Below are 17523 nucleotides of genomic sequence, written 5' to 3'. Positions count from 1 at the left end.
TTTCATGGTGATTTTGCCATTTTTATAGACATGAATGCACAATTCTAACTTTTAGTGTCAGAATCGATTAGTAAAGCTCATTGTATTAACATCACTGATTATTTACCATTGAAGTAAAATATTGTTTTTCATTTTTACATAATCTCAAATGTTGCTGGCCATAGAAAGGCAAGAGCTAGGTATTTAATACCAGGCAAAACAATGTGATACAAATGACAGATATTTAATATAGTTTACATTTATTTTATTAAATATTATTTTTAAAAGATGTGATATTAAATGCAGTTAATATCAAATAAAAGGTATGGCAGGCAAATGCTTTTTAGACTTATTTATTACCACATTCTAAGTTGCACTGTATATCATACCTTCTGTGACAGTGTTTTTTTAAATTATTGGTTATCTTTGTTGCTCAATATCTAAGTTCTAAAAGTATTTTAATCATTAAGAGGTAAAGTCTAGGACAAAGGAAATATTACAGAGGGTGATACAGAAGTTAGAGGTATAAAAACAAGCAGGTTCAACATAGCCTGACTTTTTAAACTGTCTCATTAATAGAATTCACCTGAAGTAATCTGGAATTTTAGGATGTCAATTTTGGATAAATGATAGCAGTTTTATGTCAGGAGCCATTTCTTTACAAAGTAATTTTCTTGAGGTTTTTGTAACAGTAATGCTGAAGTATTTGCAATCATTCATTCACTTTCCATTTAAAATAACACTATTATAAGTGGGAATTAAATACCTTTCAACATAACAGATACAATGTAAGTAGCCTGTCCCTAAGTGACAGAAGCATGCCCAAAGCATACAGACAGTCTGCAAAGCTATAAACCTCTTTAAATTAATTATAGGAAATTAGCACATTTTCTACCTTTTATAATAAAAAAATACTCCACAGAGTCAGCCAACCAAATAAAACATTAAAGTACCATTGAAACATATCTCATTAAACAAGTTAAATATCTAGATACATTTCTCAGCATCTTCTAACCAGTATCGATTCTGTTTTAATGTAACCCTGATTTTGTCTATAGATCTACCCAAATCCTTTTTGAAAAAAATGATAGCAACAAAATTAAAAATAACTCTTTAAACACAGAAATAGCACTAAGAAACCTCTTAATAACCTTTCTATAACTGGGCTTTCATGAACTGTTCAGTTCTTGCCTTAAGGCTTATTTCTGCATGTCATCATATCTTACAAAATAAAATGAGCATGCAAAAATTTAAAGAGCATGCAAAAGTAATGTAATATTTTCGCTAACTTCTCGGTGAGATAGTTACATCACCTATCACTGTAGCAAAACTTCCTAAGTCACTATGAAGCATCTTTCCCTTTCCCTGTGTTTTCTCATTGTACAGCTGTGACCGCCTTTCCCCTTCCCCTCTCCTTCTTTCCTTGTTCCCAGAGGAAAAGCTTACCGATTTGCCAGCAGGGCATGGAAACTGAATTTGTACGACTTGTTCCGAAGTCCTCCTTGCATAATTTCCTTTGGGATGAAGTGACGGAACGGAAAAGAAAAACAGTAAATATTTAGCCTTGCACTTCAAGTTGAAGGTTAAGATCCTGGTGCTCAGAAAAGAGATGGAGGGGATGTGGAGAGAGCAAAGGCGGAGGATGTCAGAGAAATTGCACCAGAAATACTCTGATGCAAGCAGTTACCTTCATGCACATATGATCAAACACTGAAAAAATAAAAATAAAAAGCAAAGAACAAATGTAACTCTTCAGGCCAAGTATTTAGTTTTTTGGAATAGATAGCGTGGAGATGGCAGAGGAAGAGCACACTTAGACGGAAGACGAGCCGCTAGGAACAGAAGAAAGTGCCAGACAAAAGCTGGTGATTAAAGAGAGCATTGGTTCTTTTCTAAAACCTCAGGTTAAAGAAAAGATGATAAAATAGGTAAATAAAAAGCTCTTAGAGCTAGGTTAAGAAACTAGAGACTAAAACCAATGCAGAACTTACCTTGCTGAAAATTAAGCCAATAATGTGGAAAACGTATTTAAGAAAGCACATACAAATGCAGATTAAAGCAATTAGAAGGTGTCTGAATACATACCAAACACAGTGAATCAGAAAAAAATCAACTTCTTAAAATATAAGCTTTGATTTTAATATTATAATAATAGCGCGAATACTGTCTAAAACTTTATGCATGACCTTATCTCTAGTATTAGGACAGTAACCTAGACAGGAAAATAATTAGACAAGCCTCTGACTTTTCTTTAACGATAATGGGAAGCAGAAATCCATGGAGTGACAAGTAACCAAATTTAGGGAGTGAAAAGAATGTGACTCCAGAATAAAGCACTAATTTGCATTGCTGCTTCAGTTAAACCACCTGGATCCTACGTTAGTGCGTTGGATGAGGTAGCAGTTTATTCTCGATAGGGCTAGTCGTTGTTCCCAGCACCATTTCTGAAGAGTTTGCATTTCCCTCACTGGTTTGAAATACATTCCGTCATACACCAAGTTCCCATTATATATTGGACCTGTTTCTGGGCTTTCTACCTGTTCCATTGGCCCATTTATTGATTCTATTAAAATACCAGAAGTTTTTATTACTGTAAATGTTTCCTTACTGACTTTCACATAAGACTAAATGATATTACACCTTCAACATGGAAAAATAAATCTTGCCGACTGATAACCAATGCAAATGCAAGATGCCTGGCAGCTAAGGCCACCTCTCCTCCTTCCTGGTGCTTGTCTGTTCATGCATGTATTCACCAACTGAGTGGCGTGCTTGGTGAAATGTATCAATTAGGATGCTTTCAGTTGCATGTAACATGAAAAACTGATCATATTGACTTAAAAAAGTTAAAAAGGTACACACATGTATATATGTATAGTATCACATAACAGGACATTCAGAGAGAGTGTGACTCCAGAGTTAATTAACAAAGGCCTCCTTAGTGTTAAGAAATGAGGCACAATCTTATGGTTACAAACTGGCTGTTAGTAGCAATAACATCTTGTTATTTACCCTTTTGTATTTTTGTTCTCCAGGAAAAAAAATGTACTTCATCCTTAGTTAGGAATGAATTAGAACAATTTAGGAGAGTGCCCAATATGGACCAATAGTTACTATAGAGAATGCCATACACTGAATGGTGTCACATGGCATTATGGGAAGGGGATAAGGCTACCACGATTGGTTGAGAAGAGCCAGAACTCACTTCTGGGGTTGAGGTCTACCCTGATCTGACTATAGATGGAGTGGATGTTAAGAGAGGAAAATACAATTTCAGCTTTATTTGTTCTGAGACTTGTTCAGTCCTGCTGCATTTATTATTCTGATCAGGCAATTTATTTTCATACTGTGATTATTAAGTACTTCTCTTCTTGCAAATAGCAGTATAAAGTCACATGCTCTCTCGGAAATCACATACAAGAAATGAGGAAATACTAATTCCATCTTTGTTCCAACAAGAAGCGTGCTGAAGGCCCAAAGCACACAATATAAGGGTGGATGCCAGAAGCATTTAGAGCAAGCAGAAGTGTAGGAGAGAGGACTAGGAGGAGAGACATACTTGAAGATCCTAGAATGAGGTAAAGATATACTTACTCTCCCAGCTGAAGACATAGCCCTGAAGTGCCGTTCCAAGGACTCATGTTTGCAGCAGCAGAACCAGGTGGTAAAGTCTTGGAGCAGGTCCTTCCCATGTTCACAAGAAATAGATTGTTTATGTCATAGTAGGGAAAAACCTATCTTACTTTTTTTCTTTTTTCCCCACTAATTAAAAATGTAAAACTAGAATCAATGACATCCACTTATATCATACAGAAAATAGCTTGTAACATGGCCAGGTCTGAGAACTTAACAAGAAATATGCATACAAAGATATTACAAGGAAAAAAGTTGAATAGGGAAAAGAACTCATAGGCAAATTAAATACACCAGAAACATACAGCCATGAGGAGTTAAAAAAATAAGGTCAAATATTCATCTTGAATTTAATTAAAAACTCACGAAGCAATTGCCACAAGAACATGAAACAGAGATATACAAACTCGAGGAAGAGATAATAAGAAATAAAAGATGATAAATGTGCAAAACAGGGTAGAATAGGAACAATCTTGCAGAGGTAAAATTTATAAGCAGCCCAAGGGAGAATTAACATTCTGAAAACACGGAGGGACATAGAAGACAGTAATGAGAAAAGTATGTAAAATAAAAGGAAATTGATTAGAAAGAATTCGAAGGTTAAAGAGAAAATTATAGCTATAGAAAAAAAGGAGCAAATATACATAATTGGAATTCTGTTTTAAAAGAACAAATATTTAACAATCTAGCTTCAGAAAATTGTCAGAAGGAAAAGAAACTTGATTGTATAATAGAAAAAAGACACTGAATTTCACACAAAAAAATTGTAGTCATTGCCATACTTCAAAGATGGAAAAAGAGAAAGAAGGGCTAGAAGGAAGAGAATTAGAAAGGAATTAAGTACAGAGGAAGAAGACCAAAAAGGGTTTTTCTCTCATTCTTTCTCTCCTCTCTCTTTTTCTTTGGAATGTCATTTTGGACTTAGAATTTAGGTATAGCTATGAATATTCGTAGATTATGTCCATTAATAAATTTTCATTCAAGAAAAATATGTACATTTTCAAAGCAGAAAAGCAAATATTCAACATTTCATCTGATTTTAATACCTGAATTTTTCTTTTTGTTACAGGAAATTGGCCATGTTTCTGAATTTCAAAAACCTTCAAACCTGCTTTAAAGAAGCCATTCTACTAGATTACTACGTATCTGGGTTTTTGTGGGCTAAAGGCATGGACTTTTCCATTATTCAGTATTCAAAATTTATGACCTTATTAGATATGCTGCTTCACAATCTTAGAAGTAAGTACTTTCTTCTGATTTTTTTAAAGAAAAGAAGAGTTAGTCCTCCATTTAAATTGTGTTGTTAAGCAAAAGTCTTTAATTTTATTATAATTCCTTCAGTGAAAATTACTTCATTTTTCCTGGGTGTAACAAAAAATATAGTCTATATCTTCATTAAGTTGTAAAACTTCAAATAATGCTTAATACAAAACATCTCTTAATATTGGAGGGTGGGGCTAGAAGGTAGAAGGGCCAAGCAAGAAGAGAAAAGGACTCATGGACATGGACACCAGGGTGGGGCTTGCAGTGGGGAGAGGGGTGTAAGGAGACTAAATGGTAATGGTAAAAATAAAATAAAATACATGTTTTAGGCTTTTTCAAAAAAAGCTATTTACCAATGATATGTTAATTTTATTTAAAAATCTTATCACTGCTATCCATTCCCCAAAATGTCAAATAGTTTAGATTTATTCAGGCATTTTTTCATTGTTTGAGCTGTTTTCGTCTTGTCTTACCTAGAAGTGTTACTGGGATCTCTGGATGCCTGAAAGAGGTACTTTGGTCAATCGCAAACTCCCATTAAATAGACATTACTCACATACACTTAGATTTTATAACTTTTTTCTTATCTAACATTACAATCAGTTACAACGGAAATTTGCAAATTCTTTCTTAGAGAAATTTTAAATGTGGTAACTTTTGTTTGAGAATAAATAAAATTGTGTCTTGGAAAGAGGAAAAGAAGGAGATTATCATTTATTTAATGCCAACTCTGCATTCCAGGCACTATGTTTGGATCTAACCTTTAGCACACATCATTGAACTTCAGAGCATCTCCTACAGGGTGGGTGTTGTACCCACTGTCTCAGAGTTGAGCAAGCTCCCCAGAGAACGAGGGCATAGAGCTGGGAAATGGCACAACTAGAATTTGGATTTCAGACTATAAAAACCAAAATGCCATGAGAACAATAAATGTAAAATGTTTGTGTCTCAATTGGAAGACATGCTTCTGGCAGTCGGGAGGCATCTTCCTTCCTTCTTTCTCTCCCTCCTCCCCTTCTTCCTTCTCTCCCCTTCTCTCTCGTCCTCCCTCCATCTCCCCTACTTTTCTTTATTTTATTTCTTTTTTCTCTATGTTTAGTTGTTTGCCTTTATTTAAGTTTTGTTTCTATTTTTTGTTGTTTTTGACAAGGCAGGTAGTGTTCCCCTAAAGAATTGTCACCATTATCCTAGCAAAATGTGTGGATGCCTGGTGGTCACACAAAGCCTGGTCTGTTCTTTGCAGCAGTTTCTAACTATGGTGCTGCAAGATTTAGTGAATTAGCAAGACTGTCAAGAAGCCACACGTGCCCTGTGCGCTTCCTGCTTCCGGTCCTGCTTTACAAGGGAAGGATTGGAAGGATTGGTAGAAGAAATTCTTCTTCTCCTTCTCTGCAAGTGGAATAATTTCATCTTTGCTTTTACTTAAGTATGTATTGCCATGCTAAAGAAAAATAAGTATTCCTACAGAAGATAAAATAATTATACTTCATAATGAAAACAAGTATGATAATAACTGACTGATTTCACACTATTCTGTGCATAGGAAATATGGTGTAAAGCAAAAACAAAAACTGAAGTCTTAGGTAGTCAGTCTTGAGAATTCAGTCTTTCCTATTACTACCATTCAAGAAACATATCTTGTAATTAAAGGTATAATGAATAATATAATATTGTTTCCATTTCAATTGTTAAACTACAACCTTCAAAAAAGGAATTTTTAGTAAATCATCAAAAAGACAGACTTTAGCTGTTTTTTCCTTGTGACACAAATATTTATAGAATCTTTGAGTACTACATGTCTCTCTAAACATGTTCTTTCAACAGCGTTGCCAAAATTATTCAGTAAACTAAGAACCATGTAAATCTGAGCTTGCATGGAAAATTATAAATAGAAGCCAACAATAAGATGAAATGGATATTTAGATTATATGCCAAGGACTTCAAAACAGCTATTATAAAAGTACTTAAATGAACAATAGTGAACATTCTTGAAACAAATATTAAGCTATAAAGAATCATGAAAGTAATGGAAGATATAAAGCAAATGGAAATTTTAAAACCAAAGTATATAATAACCGTAATTAATATCTCACTGGAAGAAATCAGCAGAAGAATGGAGAGGAGACACAGGGGGGGAATCAGTGAATGTGGAGACAGTGACAGCAATAACCCAGTCTGACCAATACAGAGAGAATAGGAACAAAGCCTCTGGGGCCTATGGGACACCAGAACTTCTAATACACATCACTATCCAAGTCCCAGAAGGACAGGAGGAAGAGCACAGTGCTGAACAGACGTTTGAAGAAATGATTGCCGAAAACTTCCCACATTTGGAAAAAGACATAAACCTATAAATTCGAGTCTGATTGGACCACAAACAAGCCAAACCAAAAGAAAAACATCATCAACTAATTGGGCCTAATTGGCATTTACAGAACAATCCATCTAACACTATAAATATTTTAGAAGAAAAAAATTGGGAGAAAATCTTCACAATCTGGGGTTATATAAGAAGTTTCTAGAAATAACCAACAAAACATGACCCATAAAATAAAAGAATTATAAATTGGATTGCATCAAATTCAAACCTTTATCTTAACTACATTTTTTTCTTTTAATTTAAAATTTTTTATTGTTGTTCAAGTACAGTTGTCTCACTTTCCCCACGACCACTGCTCTCTACCCCAGTCATCCCCTCCTCCCACCCTCCATCCTACCCCCTTTGGCTTTGTCCATATATCCTCTATACAGGTTCCTTGATAACCCTTCCTTTTCCCCCCTGCTCCCCTCTAGTTACTGTCTGTTTGTTCTTTATTTCCATGTCTCTGGTTCTATTGTGATTGCTTGTTTGTTTTGCTGATTAGGTTCTACTTAAAGGTGAGATCATATGGTATTTGTCTTTCACCTCCTGGCTTATTTTACTTAGCATAATGCTCTCCAGTTCCGTCCATGCTGTGACAAATGGTAGGAGCTCCTTCTTTCTTTCTGTGCAGTATTCCCTTGTGTAAATGTTCCATAGGTTTTTGATCCACTCATTTCCTGATGGGCACTTAGGTTGCTCCCAAAGCTAGGTGATTATAAATTGTGCTACTATGAACACTGGGGTGCATAGGTTCTTTTGAATTTGCATTTCAGGATTCTTGGGGTAGAATCCTAGCAGTGAAATTGCTGGGTCAAAAGGCAGATCCATTTTTAGTTTTCTGAGGAAATTCCATACTGTTTTCCACAGTGGCTGCACCAGTCTGCATTCCCACCAGCAGGGCTATAGGGTTCCCTTTTCCCCACAGCCTCACCAGCAATTGTTTGTTGATTTGGTTATGATGGCCATTCTGACCAGTGTGAAGTGGTATCTCACTGTGGTTTTAATTTGTATCTCTCTGCTGGCTAGTGATGCTGAACATCTTTTCATATATCTCTGGGCCCTCTGTATGTCCTCCTTGGAGAAGTGTCTATTCAGGTCCTTTGCCCATTTTTCAAGTGGATTCTTTATTTTCCTGGTGTTGAGTTGTGTGAGTCCTTTGTATATATTTTGGAGGTCAAGCTCTTGTTCAAGAATATCACTGTTAAGAGAATGAAAAAACAAGCTACAGGCAGGGAAAAACATTTGCAAATGTCATATCTGTCAAACACTTGTGTTCATAATACATAAAGAACTCTCAAAACTCAACAATCAGAAAACAAACAATCCTATTAAAAATAAGCAAAGCCATCGAAACTCATCACTTCTGCCTGACTTTGAGAAAAACATCAGATAAATGCAAATTGAAAAAATTGTACAAAATACCTGAGCAGTATTCCTCAACTGACAAGGTTTCCAAAAACAAGAAAAGTTTGAGAAACTATCAGTCTAGAGGAATGCCAAGAGACATTACTAATAAATACAATGCCGTCCTGGATGAGATCCTGGACCAAAAACAGGGCATTAAGTAAAAATTAAGGGTATCTAACAAGCATGGACTTCAGTTCATTATGATGTATAAATATTAGCTTATTAGTTATAATAAATGTGCCCAAATGTAAGATGTTAAAAAGTAAGATAAATTCTGTATGAGGTATGCAAGAATTCTCAGCATTGTTTCTGTAACTTTCCTATAAATATAAATTTATTCTAAAATAAAGTTTAAAAATGACAAAGAATTTTAATAGAATTCTTTACCATGGAAGATAAAAGGATGCAAATACACACATAAAAATTTTCAGCAGCATTAGCCTTTGGGGAAATGCAAATTAAAAGCACTCTCGTAGCACAACACACCTATTAGAATGGTGAAAAATTTTTTTAAAATACTGACAATCTAAGTTCTGAGAAGGATCTAGAGCAACTAGAGTAAGAGTTTTGTCATTGTGAGATGGCACAGATGCTGTAGAAAATTGTTTGCAGTGTCTTATGGAATCATATGACCCACTCTTAGGCATTATACTAATGAAAGAAAAACATGTGTTCACACAAAAACCTGTATGTGAGTTTTTTTGTAGTTGCTTTACCCATAAGTGCCCCAAACTGAAAACAGTCTTGATGACTGTCAGTAGGTAAACAAGTAAGCAAACCATGTTCAGACACTGCGACTACGTGGCAACATGAATGAATGAACCATTATACACACAATTGTTTGGATGAATCTCAAAAGCATTACACAGATTTAAAGAAATCAGTCTCCAAAGATTGTACACTGTGTGATTACATTTGTAGGATATTCTCAAAATGGTTAACAGCTATAGTGATGGAGAACAAATCAGAGATTGGGGTGGGAAGGGTAGGCAAAAGGAGAGCATGAGGGAGTTTTTATTTTGTTCTGTTTTGTTTTTTTAATTGTTGTTCATGTACAGTTGTCTCCATTTGCACCCCACCACAGCCCCTCCCCACCCACTCCCACCTCCCACCCTTGAACCTGTCCCCTTTGCCTTTGTCCATGTGTCATTTACACACATTCCTTGCTGACCCTTCCCCTTCCTTCCCACCATGATGGCTCTGGAGGGAGGTTTTTTTATGTGATGTCCCTGTACCCTGGTTGTGGTGGTGGTGGTTATCTGATCCATCCAAGTTCGTGAAACTATACAGCAAAAGAAAAAGTCAATTTTCCTGTATAATAATTTTTTAAAAATATGTGTGTATAAAAACAAATATAAAAGATTTAAGGAAAGCAAATATATTTGCTTTAACAACAAAGAAAAACTACCAAGGAATAAACTTAAAAAACACACGTGCCAGTGCTATAGAAAGAAAACTTCTGGAAACAGAATAAACATCTTTATTAGAAAGTGTTGCAACTAATAAAACATGAAGTTGTTGAAAATAAAAAAGGCCACAAAGGAAGTTTTTCCACATTTAGAAAAAACACAACATTCTCTAACTCAACAGCATGAAGATGCTAAATCTCAAGTTAATTTAAAATATTAGTATTCCAATAAAAATACCAACAGATTTTTTGTTGATATTTTTGCCAAGGGGGGGTTACTAGGCAAGGTGATTCTCACAAAAATATCGAAAATAAAATAGCCAGAAATGCAAATATCCAGAAAAACTGTCTTCAAAACTGTAAAATCTGCCTTTAGAAAGTATAATGAGCTATAGTATGTATTGTTATTAGAAGTATTAGTATGTAGTAGTGTTTATAAAATCTCAAATATTTAAACACAGTGGTGAGTGACTGAACAGGTGACCAAATGTTTAGAAACGGATCCAAGCAGGCATTGGAATTCAGTGTTTGATAAAATGGCATCTCATGTCTGTGGTGGAAAAATGTACTTTTTCATCTAGACGACTAGAGATCCATCTAGAAGAAAATAAAATAAAATTGTATCCAAACTTCTCTCTGTTCATAAACCAGAATACATTCCAAATGGATCAAAGACTTAAATGTAAAATAAGTGGAACTATAAAAATGTTAGAGGAAAACATGGTTTTTCTTTACAGCCTTAGATGAGAAAGACATTTATAATTATGCCTCTAAGTCATAAAGCCATAAAGACAAAGGTAGTTAAATTTGATATATAAAAGTCAAAAGTCTGTAACAAAAAAATACGAGTAATTTCTTAAAAGAAAAATCAAAAGAAGAATAACAAACTGGGAAAATTACTGCATCCTGCATACCATCAGTTTAGTTCTGAATTCTAAAAAGAGCCCGCAAAAGCAGGAAGAAAAAGCCCAATAATGCAATAGAAGGGGATGCCCAGCATGTGACTAAACAAATGCAAATGATTTTTAAGCAAATGAAAAGTTCAGCCATAAAGTTAATAAGAAAAATGCTGATTAAAACTCTACAGAAATGTCATTTCTCATCCATCAGATGGGCAAAACCACAACATTTTGGTAGCGTTCTCAGTTGTCAAAGCTGGAAGAAAATAGATGGGCTCCTCTACTGCTAATAAAGTATACATTAAAACCCCCTCCGGAGTGTAGGTTAGTGGCTATCTATCAAATTTACAAATGTATTATCCCTTTGACCCAACCCTTTAGGGATCCCACTTTAGGGATTTTATCCTACATATCCACTTGCATGCATGTAATCGGATATATATATGTAAAGTCATTAATTACAGTAATGTTCATAAAAGCAAAAGATTAGAATTTTCACCTGGAACTATCAGTGTGAACTTATGTTTAACTTAATATAGATACAGATGTATAGTTATATAGTGAAGTACACATACACATACCCACATATGTTTCTCAGTTCAGTCCACAGAGAGGGCCTAAAAGCAATGACTTCTCAGTAACAATGAGCATACCCAGAACCCAGGTCTAGTTGGGGTGTTTTAAAGATTTTATTAATTATTTATTAGAGAGGGGAAGGGAGGGAGAAAGAGAGGGAGAGAAACATCAGTGTGTGGTTTGCTCTCACACACGCTCTACTTGAGACCTGGCCTACAACCCAGGCATGTGCCCTGACTGGGAATCGAACTACGACCCTTTGGTTCACAGGCAGTCACTCAGTCCACTGAGCCACACCAGCTGGGGCCAGGTCTAGGTTCATCATTTCATTCTTTAATAAAAGAAACCAGGGCTCACGAGAAAAATCTGTAGACCTGGAGTAAGGGTCATAAAAGATGACCCTGGGGCAACGTTAGTTGCCAAAAGTATGTACTCAAAATGAAAATGAAAATCTTTAAAGTTGGAACAATTTGAACAAAATAATGCATGTTGAATTATGCTCTAACTAGAAAATTAACACCCATGAACTCACACTGGTATAAGTAATGGTGGAATAAATAATGGCCTGGGGTACATAGATAAATCTCCGACACAAAATTCTTAGCAATTTATGTAGATAATTCCCCCTCCAGAAGTTGAAGCACAACTCCCCACCCCTGAGGTGCGGGCTGCACAGGGACTTACTTCCTAAGAAGACAGTATGGAGAGGGGAAGGACAGCAACTTTACAATAGAGAAGCCTGACAAATACTGCCTTGGCCAGGTGGTTAAGGCCAACACCATTACTGATGAGCCGGGTCTAATAGTATAGATCCTTCCATATTGTGATGAAAACAGTACTGTGCTCTTCCTCCCGAAACCAGTAACCCCTGTCTAATCATGACAAAAAAGAGCAGACGAATCCAAAGTGAACGACACACTGCAAAATACCTGACTAGTCCTTGAAACCATCCAGGCCATCAAAACAAGAAACCATACAGCCCAAGAAGACCCAAGAACTAAAGGTAATGGGATGTTCTGGATAGGACCCTGGAAGCTAAAACAGGCTTTAATAAAAACTAAGAAACCCCTCAAAAGTATTTGTTCATTAGTTGTGCCAAATGTACCACAGCGATATGAACAATAGGGAAAACTGTTTACGGGGTATTTGGGGACTCTCTGTGATATTGTTGCAACCCTTCTGTAAATCTGGAATTAAAGGTAATTAGTAGGGATTAGTCTATCCCTGAAATGAAATACAATATAGCTATAAAAAGGAAAGAGGAAACTTGTGAAGNAAGAAGACCCAAGAACTAAAGGTAATGGGATGTTCTGGATAGGACCCTGGAAGCTAAAACAGGCTTTAATAAAAACTAAGAAACCCCTCAAAAGTATTTGTTCATTAGTTGTGCCAAATGTACCACAGCGATATGAACAATAGGGAAAACTGTCTACGGGGTATTTGGGGACTCTCTGTGATATTATTGCAACCCTTCTGTAAATCTAAGACTGCTCTGGAATTAAAGGTAATTAGTAGGGATTAGTCTATCCCTAAAATGAAATACAATATAGCTATAAAAAGGAAAGAGGAAACTTGTGAAGAATTGTATGGGAAACTGTAGTTATTGAATGAAGCAAGATACAGAATTGTGTGCTTTTGTCTATAAAAAGACAAAATGAGGATACATATGCTTTTGTTTGTTATGTGTGCAAAGGAATTCTAGGAGAATACAGAAAAAACATTATCAAAGTTTTCTATAGGGCAGCGTGTGGAACTGGGTGTGTTGGGGCAACAGGAATCGACAGAAGTCCTTCCGTAGTATATTTTCCCATGTGTTTGTTGAATCATGTGAATACAGCGCCTACACAAAAATTCAGCCGTCAAAGGAATATAGGACATGAACAGTCCTAACCATTGCAACCCCTGAGCTGAGTGTTCACGAACTAGAAATAGAATAAAGGGGAGTAAAAAATTTTCATGAACCTCAATTCCAAATCTGACAAGATATTTCCATTTTAAGCTTTTTTCCATAACATACCTGACCCAAGAATATTTCTTTTTTGTGAAACTTTATATTGTTGATATCAGTTCAAAAATGAATTTTTAAACTTGAGTAGGTTCCATCCAGCTTCTCATAAACTATGAGAGAGTGAAAGTACATATGTAAAACCTAATCAGAAAAAAAGCAAGGGACCTAGTTTTTCCTTCTAGCAATAAAAAAAAAAAATCCCCTCCAACTTTTAAACCCAGCAAGGTTGCAGTAATCATCAAGGACAGATGTAATCCTGGCCAAGGGAAGAGGTAAACTGTGTTTACACTTAGACCAAGAGCTGGTGGAGTCCTGAGCACCAGTGCGCATGCCCACCCAGCAACATCTTACTAGGAAAAGCGCACTGAAGAGCCCAGGCTGGGCTGTTGGCTGCAGTGTGGTCCATCGTTGTTAGTACGATTCCAATGTGGGAACTGCATTTTCTACGGGCTCAGTTTCTGATCTTTTTCAAACTGGCACTGTGTTAACTACAAGGCATTCTGCAGACAACCCACCTGGATCAGCTCAATGATTGTGAAATATATAGGATTTGTCCAGTTATCAATAGGATTTGTCTTAACAATATATATTTCAGGGTCTGGTTTTTCTAGGGCTTGGCCAAGGATAAACTGTAAAGTATTTGAGAGATTGGATGTGTGGCCTCTCTCCAGACCCATGGGCCTAGATTGGTTCACCTGTATATAACACGAATATTAGTGAATGACCATAGAATACTTTTTAGTTCTATAAAGTTGATTTGTTTTCCCCCAAATAGGAATGGTAATAATAATATTAATAGCTAAAATTAAATATGATTGACTTGTGCTCATCACAGTGTCATTTGCCTTGTCTCATTTAATTCACACACAATTTTATGAGATCGTTCTATTATTCTCTCCATTTTAAAAAGGAGGAACATGAATAAGATTCAGAGAGGTTAAATTACTCCTAAGGCCAATGGGTGAGAGACCACCCTCCTGAATACTTTATCAAATGTGCCCGTCTTTGGGCTGAATTCTAGAAAGCACTATACACATGTAATACACTAGTGTATGTATCTTTTCAATGTACCAAGAGTTGCAGATGCATTTCTTTTTTTATTGTTGTTCCAGTACAGTTGTCTCCATTTTCACCCCGTCCCTGATTCCCACCCTCAAACCTGCCCCTCTCGGCCTTGTCCGTGTGCCTGCTTGCGTGTTCCTGACGGCCCTTCCCCCATGTCCCCCCATTTTCTCTCTCTCCCTCTCCTCTGGTCACCATCAGTTTATTCTTTAATTCAAGATTTGTGTTTTTATTTTGCTTTCTTGTGACTTGACCCTCACAACAGCACTATAACTTTGAATATTGCTACGACTTTCGTTTACAGATAAGGAAAAACGAAACTCAGATCACCCAGCTAGTCAGCGGCAGTTATGAAGTACCGACTTAAGGCTTCCCACTAATCCTGTGTCTAGTTAGTGTGCTCTTTCCTTACCCTGAATTTTCAAAGACAAATTTTATTTCTAACAGCCCTTATTACTTAAATAGTTTCATCTTTCATATTTCAACTGCATCACTAAATATAATTTTTAAAAGAGCAAACATTTCAGTTAGATAAGTGAAATGATAACTTTCTTAATTTTTAAAACCATTATCTATGAAAAAACACTAGAAATAAAAAAACAGTTTTAAAGAGTTGGTTGTATTTCAGCATAAGGAAGTAGTCGTATAAATGTATTTTGTCCTTGATAAGTATAATTACATGTACAATTATAATCAATTATCTAAGGATTTTTGCATCTCTATTTAAAACCATTTTATTAATAAAATAATTCACATTTTTAATCCATTCATTTTTAATTGCTTTTAGTCAATAGACTTTTCATTTCTGAAGTTACTCCCACTGTTTTCAAAAGAAATTTGTTATGGAAAAAGAAATATGCAATAAAATTGAACTCCACTCAGGATAATCTAGGAAAGCCTAGTGAGCTAGCAATAATTTGTGTAGCTGACATTTAGGAAAGATGATCTGGAGGGAGCCTATGAGAAACAGACCAGTTTTCATTCATTAAACCAGATTTTAATTGTTACATATTTATTTGTTTCTTTCTAATTTCTACAAGTGTAAAACAATGTAAATTAAAAAACTATAAATTAGTATTTATAATATCTTCCTAAAATGATAAATTACTGTCATTTTATTAGTAATTTGGGGGGCACAGCACCAGAAAGAAAAAGTAGCTGTGAACCCCAGAAATGGCAGCGTCCAACAACGTGCCTGTGTTCTCCTAACTCCTCTGCATTCTCCATTCCCACCTCCCTGAAACATTCACTCCATCGGCAGGAAGTACAAAGTGTATTGCTGGTTTCCTAAGAGAGATAGAGGTGTGGGTAGCACTGGGAGGGTGGGGTTCTCATTGAGCAGGGCACACTCCTGACAGCCCAGTCAAGAAGCTGGTTCAACCTTGCTTTTGCTAGAGCTTTTCAGCCCTTCACCTTAAGCCTCTTCAGTTTTCCTTCCGTACAGCCCACCATCACTTGTCAGCAAAGGACATTCTGGACAGCCCTGGTAGCTGGATTTACCTCAGGACGTGGGGAGCAGTGGGTGTATGTGGATTGTGTGTAATATTTGCCTGCCATGAGTGAAACTCAGCATAATACAACCAAACATGAAAAGAAAATAGAACTTAATACTTATATTATAGACACTATAAGAGTTGTCTAAGGCTTTTGACATCTACTTCTTTTTCACCTGAACAAATGCCATAAAAGATAGTGTCACTCTGTCATTTGTTTTTTCTAGTTGCAGGATAGTAGACCACACCATTGACTTGTTTGCTTTGGTAACAGTGGCACAGTGGTGTCCCTGTCACTTTTACCACGCTGTCATCTGGCTCTCACCACCACCACCACCGTGCATAATTTGAGAATAGCTTACAGAATTACAAGTTTATAACTTGGAAAAGAAAAGTACCCTTTATGTTTTACGTAAAATCCACATTTCTGGCATCGATTGAAAATCTTCAAGCCCAAATTTCTACATGGTAACAATCAGCTGAAGCCAAGTGTTGGTCAACTATTCATTTACAATCTCAGCTTTGAGTTCAGCTCCGCTGCCCACAGTGACTGAATCTACCTTGTAGCTAGCCTTCCTCACCAGCTAATCCAACCAACTTCTGTGCTATTTCCATATGTGCTATTATTTGAATATCATAAAATATTTCTTTTCCATGTCAAAGTAATCTTTAGATAAATTTCATTTTTGTGTGTGTTTTAAAATAAAAACACATTCTTCAGACAATTGTGTAGTGTTACAGAATTTGCAGTTATTGGGTGTGTCAGCTGCTATTATTTTACTCATAATATAATTATTAATTTATCATAAAGAAACAATAATCTTAAAATTTGTCCTCACGAATTATGAAAAAGTATATTTTCCACCCTAAAGACCTCTTGGATTCCTTTGTTTGAAAACATCTATCAAAATAGTGCCTAAGCCTTCCCTGGGTTGTATTTCAGCACTGCACACGTCCTTAGAAGACAGCCTAAAATGGCTTGGGGAGGTTATGGCTGAAATAGGACCATCCCATTTGCAGAAGAATGAGAAATGGAGTATCTTTGATATAAAACAAGCCAATGCTATTATTGATTACTTAAAAATCAGGTATGGATTTCTTTTCAGTAGCATTTATATTTCATTTCATGTCTTCTAGGAAATGTCTACTAAATAAAAACAAATTTAATTTTTAGCAGAGTTTGACATTTATAGAATTTATGCAGTAATTAACTCAATAAATATTCATAATAGTCTAATCTTCCACTGATAAATAAAAGTCATGACATTGAATGATTAAGCTAACCTCACACTCTGAAAAGAAGGATTGTGTTTGAGAAATGTGATTTTTTTAAGGATTATAATAAATTATCTAAGTATTTCTTTTTCCTCTAAATCTCTAATACCATTTTATAAATAAAATTATTCTTTCAGATTTTTCAGACTTAATTACAA

At 35.7% G+C, this 17523-nt stretch overlaps 1 protein-coding gene across 4 annotated transcripts in view; it reads left to right on the top strand.

Moving 5' to 3' along the window:
* The window catches only part of CABCOCO1 (ciliary associated calcium binding coiled-coil 1), a 114886-nt gene that overhangs the window by 13845 nt on the left and 83518 nt on the right, over positions 1-17523 (top strand). For all 4 annotated transcript variants that reach the window (XM_037062700.1, XM_037062702.1, XM_037062701.1 and 1 more), the window contains 2 exons: positions 4682-4851; positions 17034-17178. In XM_037062700.1, coding sequence (XP_036918595.1) covers positions 4682-4851; positions 17034-17178 — 315 coding nt within the window. The remainder of the gene's footprint in view (positions 1-4681; positions 4852-17033; positions 17179-17523) is intronic.

Source organism: Sturnira hondurensis, unplaced genomic scaffold, assembly GCF_014824575.4.
Source record: "Sturnira hondurensis isolate 20B ecotype Veracruz unplaced genomic scaffold, ASM1482457v3 Scaffold0014302, whole genome shotgun sequence".
Classification (NCBI taxonomy): domain Eukaryota; kingdom Metazoa; phylum Chordata; class Mammalia; order Chiroptera; family Phyllostomidae; genus Sturnira; species Sturnira hondurensis.
This window is presented reverse-complemented; position numbering and strand designations above follow the sequence as displayed.